The sequence below is a fragment of the Eptatretus burgeri genome, chromosome 15 (genome assembly GCF_056783735.1).
Source record: "Eptatretus burgeri isolate ZD-2024b chromosome 15, Ebu_testis_v1, whole genome shotgun sequence".
In the NCBI taxonomy this organism is placed as follows: Eukaryota; Metazoa; Chordata; class Myxini; order Myxiniformes; family Myxinidae; genus Eptatretus; species Eptatretus burgeri.
Window position 1 is genome coordinate 63,519,408 of NC_140975.1, and position 25,662 is coordinate 63,545,069.

The window sequence follows — 25,662 nt, forward strand, 5'->3', positions numbered from 1 at the left end:
GAGGGCTGTGATAATCATATTTATTGTGCTAAATTGATTGCTAGGCATGTACATGAATATCGGCTAGTCGCGTCGGCCAGCTTTCCATCTAGAGCGAGCAGCCATGTCGCCTACCGGCTTGTATATGTATATATGAGTGTGTGCACATATATGTGTGGAGGAGTGGGTGCGTTCAAGTTGCTGTTGTTGACTACTATCTCCACATGGGCGTGAGTTTCATTAAATGGATGCTGATCTATTCGGTCTCAAGTATCCACGTGTAAGTGTGTGTGTGTGTGTGTGTGTGTGTGTGTGTGTGTGTGTGTGTGTGTGTGTGTGTGTGTGTGTGTGTGTGTGTGTGTGTGTGTGTGTGTGTGTGTGTTTGAAATGAAACCTGGCATTGTGCAACAAACTTACAATCTCACTAAAATGTTTATTAAAAGCAATGTAAAAAGTTTTGTGCAATTATTCATTTCCTTTTCGACATTATTCTCAAACAAGGAGTCAAGAATTTACAATATTAAAGGACAGCAATGCAGCATAATAATTCCAATAAAACAGACTATGCACACCAAGGTTGCGTTAAACGCTGAAAAAACTTTATGCAAAGTCACATTTGTTCATATTAATTCCATATTTACACTAAAAGCATAGTCCTTTTTATGGCCAATTATGAGCCAAAAAGTTAGTGCAATTGTTGATTTGCAACCAATTCAGAGCAGAAGTATTTACAAGCACAAGACACCTTCGTGTACTGGGCCGAGGAAATCAATATTATATACAGCATCCTCACCTAGGTAAGAAGTTAAAAATAAAAAACAACAAAAAAAAAAAACAGACAAATCAACACCGACTGTACAAAACCGCACTGGCTGGGCAACAGAAGATGCTCCGAGCTTTCATCAAGACTGAGAATCGCGGCGGGACGATGGTACAGGTCGAATTTTATGGGTTGGGCCCAATGGATGACATGTTGAAAAGCCAGCAGAAATGGCCATTTGATGAGTAAATAATGCCTGGAGGCAAACTCAGAATAGAGAGATAACTAACAAAATTTTCTTATTGAATCTCAAGTCAAGTAATGGTGGAGACATCTACAGTAAGCCGAGATCCAAAAAATAAATATATGCGATCAATGATGATTCCAGCTCCCCTTTGTGCTATTGGAACTCCCGTGAGGCCAATTTATTTTATTTTACTACTACTCCCTCTTGCCCTCCCTACCTCTCCTTGTTCCCCAAAATACCTCCGTGATGTAGCGGTGACCTGTCCAGGATTGGTTCTTCGCTACACCTTAGAAACGTTCCGGACTTGTTGTGAGCACCCACATTTCTCTGTCAAGGCGGAACCACCACCACCCTCCCGCAAGACCTTGGACTTACAACCTTCAGCTTTATCCGTAACACAAATCTAAGGATCTTCATAACCACTAGGTGGATTTTCAACCGAATCTGTAAAATCCATTTATTGCTCTCGCATTTGCATTCAAAACTGATAACTCTTCGTTTTACGTGAAAGAAACAGTTCTGCACACGTTAACGAGAACTTCAAATCGACAGACTGGCTGTTTGCCTCAACCAACCTGATCACCTGATATCTCTCAGCTTTGTGCTTTCAACTAATTTTATATTTCCATTCGTTTTAAATGACAATACATCACAGTGTAGACTTTCTTCTTTTTTTGTTTCCAGGGAAAATGGCTGTTTTGCTTTGTGGGCCTAAACCCCAAAAACTACAATGATATATACTTCATTTTTTCCACTCGTTTCATATTTGAATTCAATTTCACTCCTAATTCCTTCTTTAGGACGACCACCACTTTCTTCTTCCCTCTCATTCTCTTTAACATTTTGTATCGTTCTCTCAATCTTCCCTGATATCCTCGGATATTCTCACTACTGGATTGGATGCTCGATGATTTTCTCCCTTATTTTCACTGACATTCCATCACCATCCTCATTTCGACCGATATACCGGCATCTCCTCACTCATTCTGATTGATGTTCTGTCCCTCCATTCATTCTAAATGACACATATCATCGATTCATTCAATATAACTTGACAGGCAAATTGCGGGAAGGACAAAAATTCACCTCATTCCGTTGTGCATTTCTCCATCATTCCACAGCATTTGTCATTTTCAACACGATTGCCATTACCTATTCCTTCACGAGCATTTCGCAATAATTTTGCAACAATAATCCATCACTCACTCACTCTAATCTCATCCAGACGCTCTCTAAAAATACATTTACTAAACTTCACAACTACATTTCATGACAGTTAATTCACATATGAATGGTAATACTGATTCTGCAATGCAGTCCGGCTGCCTGCGACATCGTTGAAATGTGAAGTGATGAGTTTGGTCACCGTGGAAGGTGCTCCGGTGATGGCCCAGTCGAAGGCGAGGACGGTGGTCACCACAGCTGGCCATGATGCTCGCTGTCTGGTGCCATTCCTTGCGAGTGCGATCATCTGCTGAGGAATAAAAAGGATGAAAGATGATCTACTCTTCATTGTGAGTCCATCATATCTACGATAAGTCGATTGTCATCAGAAAGGGATATCCAAGATCTCCTGCGTCTAGGATGTGATTCCGTTGCATGAACGGATGGATCTCGTCCCCGCCTTATCACTTTGATGTTGAGGATAATTTGGCGGAAAAGTTTTACCTTAAAAATGGAAATTGGAAAAGTCTTCAGAAGATTTCTTTTTTTAAACAGTGAAAGTGATTTTAACCGAGCTATTTAAAAAAAAAAAAAACAATATCTGTGGTTCAAGGAAGATCCTCTGCAATCAACCAGACTCGGTGGTGTGATGGTTAGAATGTCTGTTCTGAGTCTGGGAGGTCGGTGGCTTGAACCCTGTCAAAGTCATACCACAGACTTAAATGGTATCTGCTGCTTCGTTGCTTGATGCTCAACATTTAAAAATTGATAATAAACCACAGGTTTGCAACTATTGTGAGACTTAATGGGCCTTGTTTTGAAGTTACTTGTAAGGGAACTCATCAAATGTGACAACAGGAGAAATCAATAAACTTGAAAAGAGAACTTATATGTACATTCCTAGAAAACAGACAAAGCTGCATGTGTGGGGAGACAAGTTGTCAGATGAAATCAAAACAAAGAAAACTAGAAGGGCACTCGGTAGAGCGCATACCCCCGCCACATAATGTCTGATCCACGAGAACATATCGGGCCCAAAACAATTTTTAAATATCATGCTACACAGTGCGATGTCGTTCTTGGCCATAATCTCTCAATGGTGGAGAATCACTTTAGAAATTAAATAATTCTCGAATCCAGATCCAGATTCGGATCTTCACCAAAACCGAATCAATTCTTCCTTGTCACACACCCACACATCACCCTATTTATTGTTTTGGGCCCCATCTCTCAATTGTGAAGAATCACTATAAAAATTCTAGTCGTCGGATCCGGATCCGGATCTTCAGCAAAATTGAATCAGTTCATCCTTGTCACACACACACACACACACACACACACACACACACACACACACACACACACACACACACACACACACACACACACACACACACACACACACACACACACACACACACACACACACAACCTGTCCACCGAATTTCATCCGAATCCGTCCACAACTTTTTGAGATATCCTGCACACAGACAGACAAACAGAAAAGAAGGGTGAAAACATAACCTCCTTCCACCTTCGGTGGTGGAGGTAACAAAGCCAGGTCGATCCAATTTCAGTTCCATACTCCTCCACATATACCTGGTGTTGGCTTAATGGTTAGGGTCGCAGGCTTGGGATCCAAGGGTTATAATTTCAAATCCAGCTTTGCTGTTGAATTAATACCAGGTGGAGTTGACTCTGCCTGCCATCCTTCTGAGGTCAGCAAGATGAGTACCAACTTGCTGGTATCCTGCGTCGGAGTGGCGACCCGTTCAGGATTGTGCCCACTAGCCCAGGAGACCGCCTTGGCAGCGCTCTGCGCAGAGTATGGTCCCAATGGATTTGAATGGACTCCTCCATTTGCACTCCTTTGGCTGAGCATGTAATACATCAACTGCTACACAAGCATCGTAGAAGCGGCCCGGTAATGAACAGCATCTTAAATGTTCCTGGAATTTTTGAGAAAAAGTTAATTTTTTTTTTCTTTTCTTCATAAGACCATTCTTCGCACCACACGTAATTTTCATGTAGCCACTTATAACACATTCTGACTAATCGTATCAAATGATACACATTTTATAATCTGCATTGCCATTTCAGCAGCAGACAGAGGTTAACACATGCATGCAAGGCCGTTACAGTTTATAAAAGGCGGTGATGATTGCACTAAACTCTTTAAATTATAAGTGGTAATTACCGACAACCCCTCCAATTAACCTTTCTTATAGATATACTCTATTTCTGGGACTTCAGATGGTGTGCTCAATGCGATTTTAATTCCAGAGGACATCTCGATCGCTTGGTGTGCCTTGCAGGAAACTGCAATATGTGTGTGTGTGTGTGTGTGTGTGTGTGTCGAGGAATAAAATGCAAGTCCTGAATGAGCTCATGTCTGCGTCCTGGAACCGAGAAGGTCTTGGCTTTGAGGTATAAAATGGACCTTCGCATATTCGTGTCTTCATTGGAATTCTGGTTACTCCAAAAACAGCACTCACCAGTATTAAAAATGTACACTATAAGTAATAATGTGATGACGATGCATCTTTTTTAGCCGATAGATTGCTCCGTGACAAACCTAGTACACTGAAATAAAGACTTTTTCGGCCGTTTGTATACATCCATCCATTGGGACCAGACTCTGTGCAGAGCGTTGGTGCTGCCGAAGCGGTCTCCTTGGTTATTGGACACAATCCTGGACGGGTCGCCACTCCGACGCAGGATACCAGCAAGCTGGCACTCATTTTGCCGACCTCGGAAGGATGACAGGCAGAGTCAACCCCACCTTGTATAAATTCAACAGCCGAATGAGGTTTGAACTCAGGATCCATAGGATCTCAAGCCCACCACCCTATCCATTGAGCCAACACCAGGCATGCAGTTTGTATCAAAACAATAAAATTTGTCTACAATGTGAAATGGAAGCATCACGATGCATTACTACTAGTAATTCACAAATCCAAAACTAGGTCTTCAAGACAGCTGTTCAGCACCATCTCACATTGTCCCCAATCCAGAACCATGACCATTATCTTTTCTACCCTTATTAACCCCACAACATCTCCTCACATCTCCAACATCTCCTGGATCGTGTTTAGTGGAACCTGGTCTTTCTCCTCCATCGCTTTGTATTTTTCAACGTTAAATGTGCTTATTCCTCATTAATTTCCTTTCATTAATACTATCGCGTCCGACACGCGTTAACATGGATCATCTGAGCCAGACGGCCGAAGGCTGTCCACGGATTCTGAAACAGTGTTAAAGTTATTTTGTTCAATTACCACTTATGTCAGGTCAGGCCAGATCAGATCTGGAACTTGCTGCAGGTATCATGTAAACCTGTACTAACCTGTTCCATGGTTGGGTTGTTGGTGACTAAACCATCTCCCCCACCAGGTTTCTTGGTGAGGAGGGTGTTTGGATATGGACACCCAGCTGCTTGAGCACCAGCATCCAGAGCAGTCAGACTTTACACCAAAGAGGTGAATGATTGACCGTATCCTTGCTCTTCGTGTCCTCACCGAACGCAGACGCGAGTTTCAGCAGGGGCTGCTTGCAGCTTATGTTGATCTCTGTAAAGCGTTCGATTCAGCGAATCGGGATGCCCTCTGGAGGATTCTAGGTCTTCGTGAGGTGCCACAAAAACTGATCGATCTGATGTCTGAACTCTACTCTGGTACTGAGAGTGCTGTGAGATGTGGTGGTACCATCTCTGACTTATTTCCAGTTGTTACTGGAGTTCGTTAGGAGTGTGTACTGGCCACCACACTTTTGAACACTTGTATGGACTGGATTCTAGGGAAGCTGTCGGAGAGATTAAGCTGTGATGCATCATTTGGGAATGTCAAGATCTCTGACCTTGATTTCGCAGATGATGCAGTCATCTTTGCGGAGACTTTAGACATCCTTTTGGGGGCCCTCGAGGTGCTGAATGAGGAGTCGCAGCCGCTGGGATTACGGGTTTCCTGGGTCAAAACTAAGATCCAGGCTTTCAATGACATCTTGGATGCTGCTGTCCTGTCTGTACCTGTTTGTGGCTAAGATGTTGAGGTCGTGGAGAGATTCACTTACCTTGGCAGTGATATTAATGTCTCAACTGGCAATTAGTCAGAGGTCAATAGACGTCTGGGTCGAGCCTGGGGAATCATGGATTCACTGGATCATGGGGTGTGGCGCTGCCGGTACCTGTGCGGGAGGATGAAAGTACAAGTCTTCAGGTCCTTGGTGGTTCCAGTCTTGCTCTATGGATGTGAGACTTGGACTCTGACCAGGAATCTGAGACAGAGACTTAATTCCTTTGGTACCAGGTCTCTTCGGAGAATCCTTGGCTATCACTGGTCGGACTTTGTGTCCAACGAGCGGTTGCTGGGAGAGACTCAAATGAGATTTGTTACCTGCATAGTCCGTGAGCGTCAGCTGGGGCTGTATGGACATGTGGCTCGTTTTCCTGACGCTGATCCTGCTCACCCGATTCTCTCAGTGAGGGAGCCTCGTGAGTGGAGGAGGCCAATGGGCCGACCACGTGCCTCGTCATTGCAACAGGTTGATCGGCATCTCAAGGAGATGGGGATGGGCAGACATCTGCCTGGGGGATGGCCAGCCAGAGGCCCCTGGAGTGCCGGCGGAAAGTGGACGCAGCAACGCGCTGCTCTGGCGCATGCTCCCATATCTTACCTGACCTGACCTGATATTCCCCAAGGTTCACCCAAACACAGCCGAACCTGGTGGTGAAATGAGGAAAAAGACAGCTAAACAAACACTTCCTTAAAATTAAAATGGTTTATTAAAAGGTATATGGGAGGGGAGAGACAAGACGGTAATAATAAATAACCGGAAGAGACCAGGCGCTCAAAGGACAAACGAGTAGGGAGGCACACAAACATATGTACAATGAAAAGAAATAACCCACTGTGGTGCCAAATACCGAATTCACACAAAAAGGGTCAGGTGAGGGCTTGAGCAGGCATGAAGCTGGTGGCATGCAGGTCACTGTGGTCATGCAAGCCAACGTGGCTGACAAAGTGTGGCTCTGGCAGAAGAGGAGAGGACGAATGATGATAAAAAAGATGGCGGCCAATCAGAGGGAAGAATTTCTCCAACACACCCTCCTCAGGCAGTGACAAAAGCAAAGAGAGAGATGTTACTCTCTTGAGAGTCCAGCTGCAACTGCCGTGTGCAGGGTTGCCATGGCTCTCATAAACTCTGGGACCACCACTCCAGGCGGTGGGTCCTGTCATTGGCTATCCACTGGATTGGGGTGGTGCTTTCCCAGAGCATCCAACTCTGCCTACCCCCACTCACCTCATCCCCCATCCAGGACCTTCTTCTGCAGAACACAAGGCCATCGATCTTGCGGTCCTTTGCGAGCAATAGCATAACCACCACGCCTGCTCTTGGCACCTTGAAAGCGTCCATTATGATGTCCTGCAAAGTTCAGTTATCGTGCTATTGTGCCTTTTGGGAATCTAACCGACGCACCCACATGGTCCATGCGAAAGTCTTAACGTGATCTGTCTTAACATGATCCCTTTCCACATTACAATACAGTTTTCCCATTTCTTCTCACCAGTCTTGCGACTAACAGCTCTTGGTCTGAAGGGAGCGTGCGTTTTCGAGCCAAATTTTTTGAATTGAGCCAAAGCTGTGCTTTAGCCAGTTGATCGATGGGCATGCCTGGGGACGTCACACGAGGGATGGTTATGAACCGAATTTTGGATGAGAATCGGCAGTTGAGTCAGGAATCCCAAGATGAAGTCTGCATTGGAACACTTGAGCCACGACCTTCACAGGGTGAGGAGAATGTGCAGGTTCTCTCAACCTCTCCACAGAAGTCCTCAGCAGGACTCCCTACTGAAGCATTGCCGGGGTTCTTTTTGGGCCACGCCGGCAAAAGGAAGAACCAGTCCTGTGATAGTGGGGACATCAGCAGCATGTTCGCCCGGCTCAACCTCACAACACAACACTTGCGGGGAAACTGTTTCCTCCTCGCCTCACTGAACTGAGGCAAAGGCGTCTCGCTCGCCTTGACAAGGCCTGAACAATCCCCCACCCCCCCCCCGCATCTTCTAACCAATGTCTTCCTTCCATGTGTCCAATCACTATCTTGAGTGTGTCTGTGTCAATAAGGATACGGTAAGTGAGACGAGGCCTGGATCTGTATCGTTAATAAACGTGATTAATTTTTCGATCTTGAAGGCTTTTTCTCCTTCATCTTCTTTTGTTGTTGTTGTTGTTGTTTTACTCTCCCTTCCTTGCTTTCATTGATTCATTTTCTTAAACTTTATATTTGACTTCTTTATTCCGGTGGTTGTGGGATTAATCGCTTCTCCTGGAGTGAACAAATGATCAGCGGGCACACGCAAGTTACATTCTCGGCCTGTGTAATCAAATTGAGAATCCTGATGTTCCCTGATGTTCCCCATTCAGCACGCTCAAGTTTAAATTCAAGCCTCTGTGCCATTGGCCCCCAACCTGCGGCCCGCAGAGCCCTATACTGCGGCCCGTGAGGACTTTCCAATCAAAACACATTTCCATGTAGCAATTTTAAAGGGGTTTACGCAATGCCGCTGTCGGCCACTACCGCTTACCGCCGGGAGGAATCAAATCAATTTGCATCACTAAAATGTATCAATAAAACTCAATAAAATGCATCAATTTTTTTTCTGGCTCCCAACATCCTTGGGAGTAGTGAATGCGGCCCATGGGATCAAAAGGTTGGGGACCACTGGTCTAAGCTCAAGACAACTTGGGGGGGGGGAGTGTTAATTCCGGCATCTCCAGGTTCAAGTCAGGTAACGCTCTGTGTGGTGCGCATTACAACATAACGATATAGAGGCCAGTGTGCTTCTCAAGAAGAATTAATAATTTAATGCAAAAACAAAGCAAAGAAAACCCCAAAACTGGATGATGAGGATACTGTTATAGATCTGAGGAGGAGAGCAATTTGTTTGTGACTTTTGATCATCGTAACAATGGTTTATGACACTGTATCATTTGAATGGCTGTGAGGAATCATAGCAAGCAATTGTATCCAAAATGCTGCTTCACTGCCATAGAGATATTTTTAAATACAGGTGAATGAATCAACCTGTTTGTAGGATTTTGCTACCAATCCCACATCGCCTTGCAGTGGAATTTAACGGTCAACCATGAAGTACAGCTTGGCGTCGCATGCAGATCAGACCAAGCCAAGAATGATACTTCCTCTCTCTCTCTCTCTCTCTCTCTCTCTGATGGTCGGTCATTAGTTAGTCAGCATGGGTTTTATTTGACAATCTGAGAGCAACGTGGAATTTCTCCCCAGGAAGGAGCTTGCTTTACAAAAACGTATATTCCATATGCTTAATAACGCTACATTCAATCAGGTCTGAACCTGCAAACTCCATGACAGCAGTTCAGCTTCCTCAACACAATTTGCCACAAGAGCTTCATTTTAATGCCCCTTCCATTATCAGACATAAAAAAAAAACTAGAAGGGCACTCGGAAGAGCACACTGTGGAAGGGAAAGGGATGGGGCAGGGAACATGGGGACATTACAAGATGGACATTACAGGGACTTTCAGGAAGGAAAGCATGGAATTTGAAGGAGGTAGGCTTGGGTGGATTATCGGGGGTAGAAAAGATCGAGGATTTGGATGAGGGATGATAAGAGGTGGAGGTGAACAGCTGTTTTGAAGGCCTGGAGGGATGAATGGGATTGAATAGAGTGAGGGGGTTTATTCAAAGGTGGGAAACAAAGAGGAATGAAAGAGTGAAGGTGAGCAGTGATTCGTGATTTTGGTAGTTTTACCAAAAGGGGGTTGTTGGCGGACCTTGAGCGCCCTGTGGAAATGTGGTGGGGACAAATCGCAGAGAGAGCGGGGGGGGGGGGGCAAGGCTGGAGAGGAGACGGTAGAAGACAGAAAGACCACCGACCAACCTGCGGTGAGAGAGTGAGAGGCCCAAAGACTCAGCCTCATTGCGGGAGATACCAATGATCCGAAATGCCTTGGTTTCCACAGCATGAAGCTGAGAAAGGTGAGAGGCAGGAGCACCAGCCCAAAAGGAAGAGTAGTACTCCATCAGGCTGTGGACCAAAGCTTTGTAAGTGGTCAGGAGCTCAGGTGGGCCGAGGAAGGACTTTGCACGACGGAGGATTCCCAGTCGGCGACCGGCTTTGGAGGCCAGGTTGGAAATGTGGCTTTCCCAGGAAAGGTCATGGCAGATAGTGAGACTCAGAAGCTTGAAAGAAAGGACTTCTTCCAGAGGATTTTTGAGAAAGTGGATGGGGGGGTTTTCTAAACGGTCCTTTCGAAGAGACATAGTGAGAGTGTGAGATTTGTCCGGATTGAAAAACATGTTCCACGTGTTGGACCAGTTTGTGATTTTACCCAGATCTGCAGTGAGCGAAGAAGCTGCTGCTTGCTGGTCTGAGGGATGACAGATGGTACGGCAGATGGTGAAGTCATCAGCAAAGAGATATAGAGGATTTTCCAGAGAGTCGGAGAGATCATTGATGAAAATCAGAAAAAGAAAAGGGCCCAGAACGCTACCTTGAGGAACTCCAGCCTGGACAGGAAGGGGGGATAAAAGAACTCCATTTTGGGCCACACGGTGACTGTGACAGGAGAGGAAGTCTGCGAGCCATGAGTGGAGATGGCCTTGGATACCATGGGAAGAGAGTTTGGTGAGCAGGGCAGGGTGCCAGACTGTGTCAAAAGCACGTGATATATCCAGGGATACGGCTTGGATTTCCTGTCTGGCATTGAGGACCTCCATCCATTGTTGGGAGAGCAGAAGTAGCATATCCAGGTTCGAGTGACCTGGTCTGAAACCAAATTGATGATCGGAAATCAAGCCATTGGAGAAGAGGAAGGATTTAATGTCTGAAGCGATGATGGATTCCATAACCTTGCTGATGATTGGGAGAAGGTCGATTGGTCTGTATTTGCAGGGATCTATTTTTGCACCTTTTTATGCAGGGCAGTGATGTTTGCTGATTTCAAAGTAGATGGCAGATGACCTTGAGCAAATGAGAGGGTGAATAGAACAGAGAGAGAGGGAGCAAGAGCAGAAGAGCAGGTTTTTAGGACACGTGGGCTGATGCCGTCTGGACTGGTTGCAGAATCTGAGTTGAGGTTTGACAGCAAGCTCTCCATCTTGTCAGGAGAAAAGGACACAGAGTCCCGGGACAGTTGGGTGCGACTGGGTAAGGTGGGTAGAGAAAGTGATGGTTTTGGACACAAGATTTACCTGCAAACACCGAGTTTAGGCATTCAGGTATTTCACGTGCGGTATCAGCAGGGCGGCCATTTGAGGTAAGGGAGGGGCTGGAGGGGGGGACATACACCATAAACAAATTTGATTAGATGCCATTAGCATTTTGAGGAGGGAGAGAGGTTTGAAAATTCAGACTTGAGCTGAGAAAGATGTTGTTTTCTGGCTCTCCTGAGGGTAGATACACACTTGTTTTGAGCTTCATGGAAGGAACTGAGATTACCCTCAGTTGGGTTTGTTTTCCATGAGGCAAAGGCAAGTTGTTTCAGGACAACTGCCTCACCACAAGCTTCAGTAAACCAAGGGCGGGAGGAAGGGTAGGATAACTGAAGACGAGAGGGGATAAATCTGTGCATGAGGGAGAGCAAGTTTCTTTGAATGATTTGAATGATTCCCAGGATGATTCCCAGGATGAGTTGATGTTTGAGAAAGTAGTGATAGGAGACCAGTCTGTAAGTTTGATGGCTGCTTGGAGACCCTGCCAGTCGGCTTGAGTGAAATGCCAGACTCGACAGCGGTGAGGTGGTTCTCTGATAATAGCTAGAGAGATGTCCACTTTGACAAGGACGTGGTCAGAAGAACCAATTGGAGCAGAGAAAGAGCAGCAGATATTGTCAGGGGAATTTGTCAAAATCAGATCCAGAAGAGATGGAGTACCATTGGTTGAGATCCGGGTCGGGAAGTTGACCGATTGAGTCAGTCCCAATGAGTCTCAGAAAGCTTTTTCTGAAGTACCATGACAGGTGAGAGAGGTACCCACACCGAGCCAACTGGTATGATGACAATTGAAGTCGCCACATATGAGAAGATAGAAGTTGGTCCATGTTTTCAGATAGTGAGGTGTAGATGGAGTCATCACTGTTTGGTGGACGGTACAGTACACATACAGTATAAGCATGAGGTGGGAGTGGATGGGAAGCCGTAGCCAGAAGTATTCCTGGGGGTGTGCGGGAGTGAGGGCAGTGCATGGAGAGTGAGGAATAGAGTGTTTGATGAAGAGAGCAACTCCTCCACCAGGGCGAGGCTCAGATCTGTCATACCGGAGGAGGGAGTAACCAGGGAGAGATACTTGGGAGTCAGACACGTCTTGGGGAAGGAAAGTTTCTGTTAGGCAGATTATGTCTGGTTTGTCAGTGGCAACCTGTATGGAAAGATCTGAAAGGTTTGAGTGAAGGCCCCGGATATTTGACGTCCACACTGTTAATGAAGAGGGAGGGGAGGAGGCTTTGGGTGCAGGGGGTGGGAGGGGAGGGGAAGGTAGGACTAGGGGGGGGGAGGAAAGGAGGGTTGTTGAAGGCATGTGGGGGATTGCAGAATAGCTTGGGGAGGGGGCCGGATGAGGAGGAGAAAAGGCTCTGTGGTGCTGGGGGAGAGGGGGGAAGAGAGGGGAAGAAGACAGTTGAGGATTTGAGGATGTGGAGTGATGAGATGGAGTTGAGAGGGCAGGGAAGGAGGCAGCTTTGTGGATGAGAGGAGGGGGAAACTTTGAGAAGGGTGAGGAGGGGTGAATGGTGCGAGAAGGGTTAGTGGGCAAAATTGAGGGAGAAAGGTGAGGAGGGAGTTTTTGAGAGAGGTGAGAGGGAGGCTTGGAGGGAGAAGAGTGGGGTGGTTGCTTTGAGAGTGAGGGGTGAGAGGGGTGAGTTGGCACTGAAAATGGAAAAAAAGAATGGTTAATGGAAGGCGAACATTCATAGCAAACTGGGGTTTTTAAAGTTTTCGGTTGGAGATGCGATTTAACACGTTTCTTGATGGATGCAATAAAGGCAAATTCAGAGAATGGAGAGAAGTAATGCTGTTACAGTTGGATTTTTTTGGCAAGGTATGAAGGAAAGGTCGAATTGAGAGCAGTCCGTGTAAATAGAAGAAGAGGAGTGCATTATGATACAGTAAAGAGAACCACACGTGTGAAAGAGGAAGATGAAGCATTGTAAGAGATCGTTTTTATTATTATTATTATTATTATTATTATTATTGTTTGAGAGAGTTTTCATCAGATTAGGTTATGGAAGTGTTGTAGAATAAATCGTAAGGTGAATGGTGAAATTGGATCGGTAAACGCAGGGGGTGTAAACAGATCACGTGGTTATGGGAGAAGGCTAACCCGAACAGCTTGGCTATAGGAGGTGGATAGTCAAAAGTGAAATTATTTTTTTAAATCAGGATTGCATAAGATTTGGAAAAGGGAAGGTTGAAGTAAAATCGTGGAAGTGTGTGGTGAATTCGGAATGGTAAACGCAGTGTGAAGCTGCTGGGTCGATGAAAAGTACAGAGAGAGAGAGAGAGAGAGAGAGAGAGAGAGAGAGAGAGAGAGAGAGAGAGAGAGAGAGAGAGAGAGAGAGAGAGAGAGAGAGAGAGAGACAGAGAGACAGAGAGAGAGAGAGAGAGAGAGAGAGAGAGAGAGAGAGAGAGAGAGAGAGAGAGAGAGAGAGAGAGAGAGAGAGAGAGAGAGAGAGAGAGAGAGAGAGAGAGAGAGAGAGAGAGAGAGAGATGGTTTCAGGAGGTGTGGAGATCAAAAGGAGACAAGGAAGATTTTTTTTTTGATGTATTTTGAAGAACAGGAAAGATTCGGGAATGGAAGGTTGTTGGAAGAAATCGTGAAGGTTATGGCGAGAGAGGGTTAGCTTGTTTTTTTGATTTAAGACAAGAAATATAGTGTTTAGTTGGGAGGGATGGGGGACGTTGGGAAAGTGGGGAAGATAGAAATTGAAGGTAATGGGGAGAAAATACAAATAAACATGATCATACACCGAGGGGAGGGATGGGTAGGCCTCAAGCACCCGGTAAGACAAGTTCGACGAAAACTCACAAAATAGCACGATTTTTGAAACAAAACCGAACTAGGAACACACAGTAACATGCAGGTGAAAAAAATAAACAGTTAAAACAGGACAGATAATGACCGGAAACGTAACTTTGAGATCATCAGCAGAGAGCCCTGAAGGAGACATGCCGATGCTCCAAACCCAGAACCGGAAGCCCATCCGAATTCGCCCATCTGAAGTTTCATCCGAATCCGTCCACAACTTTTTGAGATATCGCGTTGTACATTGTTTTAGCCCGATCTACCAATGGTGAAGAATCACTTAAAAATTCTAATCGTCGGTTCCGGATCTTCACCAAAATCTAATCAGTTCGTCCTTCTCACACACCGAACCTGTCCATAAAATTTCGGCCGGATCCGTCCATAACTTTTTAAGATATCCTGCACACAGCCAAACAAACAAACAGACAGTAAGGAGTGAAAACATTACCTCTTTCACCTTCGGTAGCGGAGGGAATAATTTCAAAAACATTATTTTACTATTGGTGTTCCCCTTCCCTTTATCCTCTCGCTCTTCCACGAGCCTCGGCCATGTATACAAAAAAATTACCTTCAGTCCTACGAGTCAGCATTGGTTCCTTTCTCAGGCTGGGTCATCTGTCACATGTAATGCCATTGGTTTTCCACTCCAACCCCCATTACGGGCAGAGACCCTGAAAAGCAGAAGGAAAAGGGTCGTGAGTAAAACACTTGGTTGAGTTAATCACTTCGTAAACAGACGCCGATTGACTATGAGCTTTCACGCAACTTTCTTCTTGCAACCAAGACAGGCAGGCAAGCAGTCTCCAGCAAAACAGCTAGAAATCAGCGACGTGACATTTCGATGAAATTTACTCCAATTCAGGAAAATCATCACATTAACTTAAAAAGTCTGTAAATTCCAGAGAGATGAGTGCTAAATCAAGTTCACCGCTAACTTTGACTTCCCAGCGAGGTCGATTGGTGCCGAAGTAATTTTGCGTCTCCAAGATTTGTCGCCTCCTTGTTCAGTGCTGTAAGGTGTTGAAAACGATGCTTCACACACTCACCGGGGGTGTGGATAGCCAACGGCTGCTGGGATTCCATCGGGAATCCGATCACGTTCTGCTCATCTGGGCAGTTTGGGGTGTGGCCTGAAAAATTGTGATTCATGTCTCATCACATCTTATATTTCTTCAATTTCCCTTGCTTGCTCCCATAATTATTGGGAGAACAATTAAAGGCGGAGGCTGGTGGGATGTATTGGTGAGTTAAACATTTTTATTCAATTGGAATTTTTAATAAAAACAATTATTAATTTAATCACCAAAGATGCATTACTGCACTGACCTGTTCTGTTGGACTGGTCAATCATTGGCTGAACGATTCTCCTCCTCGCGTTGATAAACCTGTGCAGAAGTGAACAGGCCAAGGGAACGAAAAATCGGAATCGCCAAAATGAATTCTTCCTCAACACGCACAATTTACATTCAATCATTTCAGTCTTTCTTATATGGGAAGAAAACACAATGCATCCTGTGCACAGCAAAGACAAAAAAACAAAGGTTTAATTTTTAAGAAAAACAACTATACAACAAAGGAATGGTTCATTGTTTTTTGTTTGTAGTGTCGAGGCTCATGGAGGAGCTAGAACACAGGACGGAGTTGAGCATAACATAACATAACATAACATAACAGTGGACCAAAGAACAGTGGAGAGAGAAAGGGGGACAACACACAGACAGCAACGTTGAGCAAGAAAATAGAGAGAGACCTGGAGGAAGAAAGGACATGGTAGAGAATGAGAGTGAGATGAATGGAAGGAGGACACTGGTGGGGGGGGGGGGGAACGAGCTCGATACAGGTGCAAATGCTCAATCGCAGAAGTGGAAGGGAAAACTGGGGAAGAAGCAGAAATGGAACAAAAAAATAAAATTGAAGGGGGTGATGAGGGGGCGGTGGAAATCCCGAAAGAGGAGGGCTTGGGGAGAATTAATGAGGGTACAAATGATCATGGGTATGGATGGGGGATGACTTGAGATGGCGGTGAACAGCTGTCTTGAAGCACTGGAGGGAAGGATGAGATTGAACAGACAGCTCCCCCACTGAAGGTGAAGGAGGTTATGTTTTCACCCCTTTATGTCTGTTTGATTGTCTGTTTGTGTGCAGGATGTCTCAAAATGTTGTGGATGGTTTCGGACGAAACTTGGTGGACATGTTGGGTGTGTGACAAGGAAGAATTTATTCAATTTTGGTGAAGATCTAAATCCGGTTCCGGATACGAGAATTATTTAATTTAAATCATTTAATTAATTTAATCAACTTCAGCATTGAGAGATAGGGCCAAAAACGATATATTATAGCATATTTCAAAAATGTAATGGGCCCGATATGTTGTTGTTGATCAGGCATTACCTGATGGAGGTAAGCACTCTACCAAGTGCCCTTCTAGTTATCACAGTTATTCGGATTTTTGTGAGGAGATTCGAGTGCGACGACGACACATTCATGGATATAAGAAAAAGGTTTGTTCACCCATGCCTTTCCAAACCCCGCTTGTCGGCGTGTCCACCATCAGCCTAGTGTTGTCTGGCTCTTCCATGAGCCTCGATCCCTAGATGAAAAATAAAAGCACAAGTATATAATTATTACTTTGGTTTAATGATCTTAACAAAATTACAATGCACCATTTCGGTTACAATTCCTCGTGTAGGTTATTCTGAAGGCCAGAAAGGGAAGAAATTGGTGCTCAATCCAACCCATTCCGAGTTGATACGTTAAAATTTAAAAGTCGTTATGGAATCCCAGGCAGCTTTCATGCATAAATGCATAAAGACTCATTGAAATTCAGATGGTGTTTGACAGAAACCAAAAACAACTTAAACTGACAATGCTCTCATGCAGTGGTCTGAACACAACAACTAGAATTAGCATATCCCAGATGATGAGTAATAGATTTGGACTTTGAAATGATGGTGGGTTACCACAAAATTGCCATCCTCCCCATGATAGCCTGAGAGATCAGGCCGCTGAAATAGGATCACTCTATTTGGCCGTCACGAACATGCATGGCCTAATGTTATTGCACGGGAGGGGAATTTGGCTCATGCTCACACATTTCATGTAAAACGCTGCACGTCACTCAAGATACTTGAACTTCCTGGAGAACGCAGTCAAAGTGCACTCAACTTCCTGTTTTGAGTGTGTCAGCTTATTTGAGCTTTACCCTGAATTGAATTCAAAGGGGGGCTTTAAGGGTTGGTTGTTATGCTTCCTTGTTCTTGGTGCACGATCTAGACTATTGTATATTGTTTGTAGAACCTTTTGGATGTATCATGTTAAAAAAAACCCCCAAAAGTTGGGGCAAAATGCCCCCCCTCCTCCATCCCCCTCCTCCTCTGTTCAGTACTTTTTTTGTTTGAAATCTCTCACTGTACAGTTACTCAGAGAGCCTTCTGATGTGGATGTTCAGGATACCAAACATAAAAACCATGACTGATGAGGTTGCACCAGGGGGAGTGGGAGCTTGGGGGGAGTTTCTCCCCGTCACCTCCCTTCCCCACACATTGCCAAAAAGGAGCGTCTCACCCCACCTTTCTCTAATGTTTTGTGGATTGCACAAATAATCATTTACAAATGGTGTATACTATAGATGCAATCATACAACAAGTATGTAATAGCTATCCATGAAATAGGGAAAGGTGGGGCACAGTAAGACAGGACAATGTTATCAACATCCGAAATGAATAAGGGCATACATACATCATCGACCACGTAATCAAAGGTGAGTTGCTGGAAACTGCATGCTGTGTTACAATCCACTTATGAAATGGCCGCCATATATCAAGGGTTAGTTACAAATTTTTGATTGCTTGTACCTCATCTAGTTGTTGTGTCTCACTGTGTCCCACTCTCGATTATAATAATACATTTCTGCAGATCAGCTACTGAATGTGTTTAAGCATTTTAAATCTAATCTGACCTCCTGCTGGTAGGTCATCCCATGGAGCCTGTAGACCAGGAAGTGTCTCAACAAGGCAAAGCTGTCAACCAGTTGATTAACTAGAACCAGGAATGTGGAATACGCACGGGATGCTGGCTGGATAGTCCTCTCTAAAAATAGGCCATTACCAGACAATCTTTAAATATGGAGCATCTGGCTTAATGTTCCTTTCAAACTACATTGAGCTTCAGTAATGCAGAGCCACTGATGAAGCAACACCAGCACGGTAGTTTTAATTAGTGTTCACAAACATGGGGTTAGAATCCATGATCGGACTGGTTAAAGGTGCACATGTAACAAAATGAGCTGTCCTGCCACATCTTCCTCTCTCCGCTATGATGAAACATTTTATTTTTTCAACACTCAGAACAGATTTCTTTCTCACAAACAGAAAACTCACGTTATATAGCACAGGAATTTGCTAAACTCGTGTCAACGATACATTCCACATGGCAATGTATAGGCTGTCATAGTCAGTAGTACCACTTTGGTTCTCTGCAAGAGAGTCACAAAGGAGATTAGATGACGATTCGATTTAAATTAGACACATCGATGTCCCTTCTTCAGAATTTTGTGCTGACTGGTACGATCATCCATTCCTATAACACACAAACACAAAGACACACACACACACACACACACACACACACACACACACACACACACACACACACACACACACACACACACACACACACATCAGTGGCTGCATATAAGCCTGGTGTTGGCCTACTGGTTAGGGTGGCTGGCTTGGGATCTTTGGGTCCTGAGTTTGAGCCCCATTCGCTGCTGAATTAACACCAGGTGGGGTTGACTCAACCTGTCATCCTTCTGAAGTCGGTGAAATGAGTACCAGTGTACTTGTAGAGGGGCACGGCATCAGCGGCATAGTTGCGCCCAAACAAAATGATACCTACCCGGCAGTCAAGCTGCCATACGTAAGAAGGAGAAGAAGTGGCTACATATGGCAAGTGGAAACATAATGGAGTCAGCATTACCAGGTGCTGATCTGTGCAAGTTCTTCTTGCGACAATACCAAATATAATTTGTCAACAATTATTAAAAACCAAAACATGATGTTGGGTGCCCAGTACTTTAGGGCACGAGATTAAGCACACTTCACTGGACTTTTCTTATCAAAGAGAAACCTTTAAAATATTTAGCACAAAGAAATCAAAACAAGCAGGTTCAGGACACTGCATTATTTTTATCATCTTCCGTCCGCTCGCCACCGCCCCCTCTCTCGTCTGTGCAGGCCCAGGTAGGTCATGCTAAATTAAAGCCTTATTAACCGAAGAGTGGAGAAACGAGGAGGGAAGGGTTACTGCTGCCAGCGAGAGTGCGGTTCAGAGATGGCGAAGGCTTTCATCTCGCTGGCGCGGAGAGATTGACAGTCGCAGGTAACTGCAGCCAGGAATGTAGCTATCAACGTTAATTTCCTCGCCTGCCACAAGCGCGCATCTAATCTGCGTGTGAAATTGAAAAATTAAGCTGTTAACGATGAGGGGGAGGGAGTCGGTTTTTCAGGAATCATGTGGAACCGGAATCCCGCGCAGAACGGCAGTGGCTGTGTGAGCGGAACGTTCAGGCATTCTACGCAAGCATCTGGCATGGTTTGACTTCATATGCAAAGGCCTTGAAACTCGAGCATCCAAAAGATATTTCGATTCTTCGACACGATAAAGACTCGCAAGGAATAACACACCCACGATACCCTGTGATATTTTCAACAAATATCAGTCTCAGATGGTCTTCTCTTTATGCGGATTAAATGTAGGTATCATCATCCAATTAAGTATTTCCTGTAATGACTATGATAAAATTACGAAGTGATGATAAAATTCTTTAAAAAAAAAAAACATCATCATAAAAAAAAAATGATGATAAAATTATCGAAGAGAGAGCACCGACCGAGGTAGATATCGACTGGGTAAGAAGAGGTCTCCCCATATTGAGCAATACGACGCCATTTGAGTGGAGACCTGTGAAGACCTTCTTAAAGCCATCACCTTTTCATTCTTTATTCAGGAACTCCTCTCGTCGTTTCTTTCTTCAAAACTAGATTAATGGTCCTAGATTAAGAAAGAAGACAAATAAGAAGAAAAGAAAAAAAAAATGAAGAGCTTGTCACGAGCAAATTCCAGACCATCTTTGGCCTTGCACCCCCCACCTCCCGATAACAAAGTGATTGCACATTGTGTTTCTAAAGAGCACACCAATGATGAAAATTTTTTCAAGCCATCACATAAGAAATTGGCCGCTGACTGGGTTGCCACCAAATCCGCAGGATACCGCTCGGATTTTGTAATCAGCACACTAACACAACCCACGTAAAGAAAAAAAAAATAAAATATATATAAAATTTCCATTTTCTAAAGCAACTCACAAACCGCAGTCTCCTTTCATACGACGGTCCTGCAGAAAATTGCCGTCTACGCTAATTCGCACTCGCATGACACAACAGTGCTATTGCGGTTCAAATATGACGGATTAAATGGAGGCAAACGAACTCGAAAAAGGTGAATTTTGTCATTTAAAAAAAAAATTTTTTTAATGAGGATTAAAATACTGTAATGCTGAAGGAGCCGCACCTCATGCTACCTGCACTGAAATAAATGATTTCCTTTTTACATGATGGTGCCTCGTGCATAAAAACTCCGTGCGTAAATATCCGTGAATTAAATGGAATACACATCAGCCGCTGCTGTATATGTTTACACTGTCAACGTTTGTCCGTCGTTCGACAGAACGTTACAGAGGTAGCGGACTTACCTTTGAGTACCAACTGGACTATAAACTGTCACGTTGGTGCTTCATGGGCATGACGTTTAATACCTCGGATGGGTATTAAGCCGGGTGCCCAGTCTGCCGGCGTTAGCTGGCGGAAGTAAAAGATCCATCCCATGGTGTTTTCCACTAATAGTCAGTCAGTCATCTCCTAAACCCTGAATAAATGACAAATTTCTGCCCAAAAACACTTTCAGTCGAACGTCAGGTCTGGCAAGGCCGTTCAAGAATGACTGCGGCCAAAAATGTCCGCCGCACTGCTCCACAAGAAGGTGGGAATAATCGGACGTCGGTAAAGAAGTATCAGTCAATAATTTGTATGTAACTATTGCATGAAGGTGTTGGATATTTTAATTGTTTTTGACCATTCCAAGAAACTTTCAAAAAACTTCAAGATCTTCAATCAATGCAAGGCTACTTCGTTGGAACCAAGCCTTGAGGTTACGTGGTACAGGCACGGGACCTGGCAAAGTACAGTCTCGAAAGACGTCTCCAAGGGATTCCGTGAAGCATTTTTCAAAATCTGGTTTGAGGAGGATTCAAGTATTCATGAAATATATGAGGTCGACAGAAATGTGATATTTGTCCAGGTGTGGATGGGTTGATTGCTGAATGTTAAAAAAAAAACAAAAAAAAGTTTCATATCTTGTGTGGCGGCAAATTGAACAAAATAATTAAATTGTTGAGGGGTAAATCTAAAAGTCACGTCAGACACGCTTCCAAGGGCAAGCGCTTTCATGCACCGGCGTTGGTACACCTCCTTAATGATGATTGGCTAATAGTGGGGCAACTTAGCTAAATATAGCATAACAATTGTGCATTTTGTGAGGAAAGCATCAAATTTGGCAAACTAGCAGCCTAACATATTATGAACAGATTTGGATATTGGGCCATCTCAAATTCAGCTGCTGATGGCTGTGGCAGCCATTTTCCACTGCCATCAAAAATTTTGAGACGGCTCAATATCCACATCTGTTCATAATATGATAAGCTACTAGTGTGCCAAATTTGGTGCTTTCCTCACAAAATGCACAATTGTTATGCAAAGTTGCCCCACTATAATGACGAGGTGTCATGCAGACTGCTTGGGTAACTTCCATATAATAATATTTAAAATAATTAAAAACATAACTTTCTCATTAACGGTGAACTATTTGCAACCACACTGATCCTGTAAGCTTTATAGTGCTACAGGGATCACGCGTGACATCACGTGCTCTTCATCAAGGCTATTTCAAATCCAAAATGATATTTGATGCAAACAGCTTCAAGTAACCCAGGTCGAAAAAACAGTTAAAACCAGTACACATTTTCAACTGGTCTCTATTGGTTCTAATTGGTCTTTAACTGGTCTCTATTGGTTTCAACTGGTACCAGTTAAATTCAGTCAGAATTCCAATTTCCCAGTTGAAAAAACCAGTAGCTCATATTTGTACCAGTTAAAGTCTTACTGGTTCCAGTTGATACCAGTTGCAATGTACTGGTCCCAGTTGATACCAGTTGCAATGTACTGGTCTCCCAGTTGATACCAGTTACAATGTACTGGTCCCAGTTGATACCAGTTAGTTAAATACAATTGTATTTCAACTGGTAATATATCACTCTATTCCAATTTCCATATTAAAACCAGTAAGAAACCAACTGGCTTTACTGGTACCAGTTGGCTACTGGTTTTCAACTGGTACCAGTTGACCAGTAAGCTACTGGTCTTTACTGGTTTTTTGACCTGGGAAGGTAGCTGGACAGTACGATAGTGTGTGTGGTCGAGTACTTGCTAAGTCGACACGGCTACAAGTCGCTTCGCTGACGGCTTTAATCAAAACACAGTATGTTGTACTTCACTAACATATTGCACATCGATGTGTGAATCTCAATGAGGATGCAAAATGAAGTAAACACTAAAAAAACAAGGACAAATGTGTCCAAGAGCAGCGTCCTAAAGGTTTTGTAGGCTAAAAAACAACAACAAAAAAAAACAACAAAAACAACAACAACAACTTCCGATATTTCGTCACGTGCCTTGATTAAGCCAATAGCGAGACCCGTCATAATGTATTTACGTATTTACGATATATAGTGTATTTACGAAATAACTAGTGTATTTACGAAATTACAATACGATAAATGGAATAATCTTTAAATAGTAACGTGAACTTTTCGAAACTTTAAAGCAAATGTCCGAATATATTTAAAAGTTCATGAGAGACGCTCTCAAAAGGCACCGTCAATGCGAGGATGTGTACATGTGCTCAGTATTTAAGGAGATCCGGATCTTGTATATACAAAAGCCGAGTCCTTGAGGTTAAAGTTTTGTCTTCACAAGAAGAAGAAGAAGAAGAACAACAAGAACAAGAACAAGAAGAAGAAGAAGAACAAGAAGAGGAAGAAGAACAACGCCGAGCTCTCTATGAGCAGCGTTCGCTACGCGAGACGCTGCTAAAAATGAACCTCACAACACACAGTTGTTGTTGCTGCTGCCATGGTGGCTGTGGTTGCTGCTGCTGTTGTTGTTTGTGTGCTCCTTCCGTGTACTCTAATACACGAGCACGTACACGCGGAAATTCCGCACAATGTAGAATGGAACTTCAAGAATATTATGCAAAGAATAGTTACTTGATTAAATCAACCACCCACCGCACCAAGTCCCCAGCTCCACCGAAAGAACCACAAGTCCTCAACTTACCCTCCTCTCAAGCTTAAGGCTTCAATACATTCCCCACTCCACGTCATAACGATGAAACAATGTTTAATTCACAATCTCGGGAGTTTCTGTCAGCTTGTGATGTGTGATCAGACAGAATGAACAGCGTATCATTATCCTGTGTGAAGCGAAAAGCGGAGTTAAGCAATTGGTTCATTCTGTCTGTCTGTCCGTCCATCCGTCTGTCTGTCTACGGACATCAATCTATGATGGAGCAGCAACTGCATTTCAAATGAATTAGATATTTTTTGAATCGTTGAACGCAAATCGGAACATGGATCACAAGGAAACCTCTGTGCTCGCTCAGTGTCCTTCTATAGGGTTCCCGCTGTTGTTGAATAATAATTTGTACCGTTGTAACCACGACATTAAAGCTCAAAGTCCTGCTTCTTCTTCTGCAATCACAGAAAGGCGGGCTTAAAAAAAATTGCATTTTTATGATCAAACGAACACGAAAATGAAAATAAATAAATTCATTATTAGCTTTCCAATGGTGTCATTTGTATTATTAAACGACAGCAGGAACCCTTCAGAATGAGGCGGGATACAAGGACGGATGGAAGGACGCTTCTCCTCGAGTAGTACATTGTTGATGCAAAGGTTATTGTGAGTATATCTTACGTTGTCGGATAATCTGGAATTATATTGGATCATGAGGCTTGTAAAAAAAAAAGAAAGGTGCTCGGTGTGACACCACTTCTCTCACATCCCACCCCCTTTCCTCATCATCCTACCTTCTCCACCCCAACCCACCCCCCCCCCCAATCCTCCCACTCCCACTCCCACTATCTCTCTCGGAAGCAGCTCACACCGATCTACTCTTTTCATATGGATATGTATATATATATATATATATATATATATATATATATATATATATATATATATATATATATATATATATATATATATATATGTTGTTGTGACTTTCCGCCCGCCGGCGTGCGGATGACCGCTTTAAGCCGAATCGCGGCCGTACGCCCACCGGACGAGCAATCCAGTCGCAGCCTTCCGGATCAAATGCTGGAACCCAGCTACAGGTGTGTTTTTAATGCACACCACAGCCAAATCAACACTCTCCCCACGCACTACAGGGTCAATCGCCGAATTGTCGATATGCCTAATTAATCGCGCCGGCAGACCACCGAGAGACTGTACCTCAACGGGGCCCGCTTGAAACGAGCCGCTTAAGCAGCTCGCTTCGTTTTGGGATAACCGAGCGGGGTATTTATCGCGCAACCCCGTTGGACCCGATCACTTTATCGGCTATTAAAAAGCCAACTATATTCCGAATGCAATACGGCAGTTCAATGGAGGGAAAAGGACGCAATGAACAGGTTAACATTCACACAAGCACATTTATTTGCACACACAGCACATATGTAGTCATACAGTCATGTATGCAGTCAGGCGAGGCAAACAAAGGCAATGCAATGGACAAGCACGCAATGAATGGGGGTAGGGACAAGACGCGAGCAAGAAAAAGAACTACCACCGTTCTATTAATTACGTACACTTATACAGTTCTACCTAAAGACATGGCGCCACAACGTTCATTCAAAAGAAACAAGGAAGAACCCCAGGAAAGACGAGGGGTAGACTGGACCTCTTGGGTCTTTATGAGCATGGAGCTGTGATGACCGCAGAAGCTCCGAGAGGCCGGGCTGGTTACCTTCACCTTCGTGGTGCCTCACTGGGGTGACCCGCGACATCCTGTCCTCACGGCAGCTGGCGTGACCGCGGTTCGGCCCAGGCCTCCTCGGGCGGCCTGGTGATTCGGGCCCAGCTGGCAACGCCTCAGAGGAACGAATGGGTCTTTTGCTCTCTTAGAGTTGATGCTCTCTTTAAGAACCCATCCGTCCCTCAGCGCCGCTCAGACTGTCCCGAAGCCAGATCACCTCAGACCGTTTGGTGCTGGCTGGCGACCTCTCTCCGGCTCTCCCCAAGTCCCGCACACGAACACGAAGTTCTGCGTTGCACGGCAGGCTT

The 25,662-nt window shown here is 44.3% G+C and overlaps 1 protein-coding gene across 3 annotated transcripts in view; it reads right to left on the reverse strand.

Moving 5' to 3' along the window:
• Window positions 1-288: 288 nt before the first annotated feature.
• Window positions 289-25,662, reverse strand: part of LOC147012329 (homeobox protein Meis1-like) — a 128,530-nt gene continuing 103,156 nt past the window's right edge. For 2 of the 3 annotated variants that reach the window (XM_085856346.1, XM_085856344.1), the window contains 4 exons: window positions 15,533-15,591; window positions 15,253-15,336; window positions 14,775-14,877; window positions 289-2,457 (listed from right to left, as the gene is read on the reverse strand). In XM_085856346.1, coding sequence (XP_085712472.1) covers window positions 15,550-15,591 — 42 coding nt within the window. In that variant the 3' untranslated portion in view covers window positions 289-2,457; window positions 14,775-14,877; window positions 15,253-15,336; window positions 15,533-15,549. Of the gene's footprint in view, window positions 2,461-14,774; window positions 14,878-15,252; window positions 15,337-15,532; window positions 15,592-25,662 lie in introns of all 3 variants that reach the window. The other variant, XM_085856345.1, reaches the window with a different exon arrangement.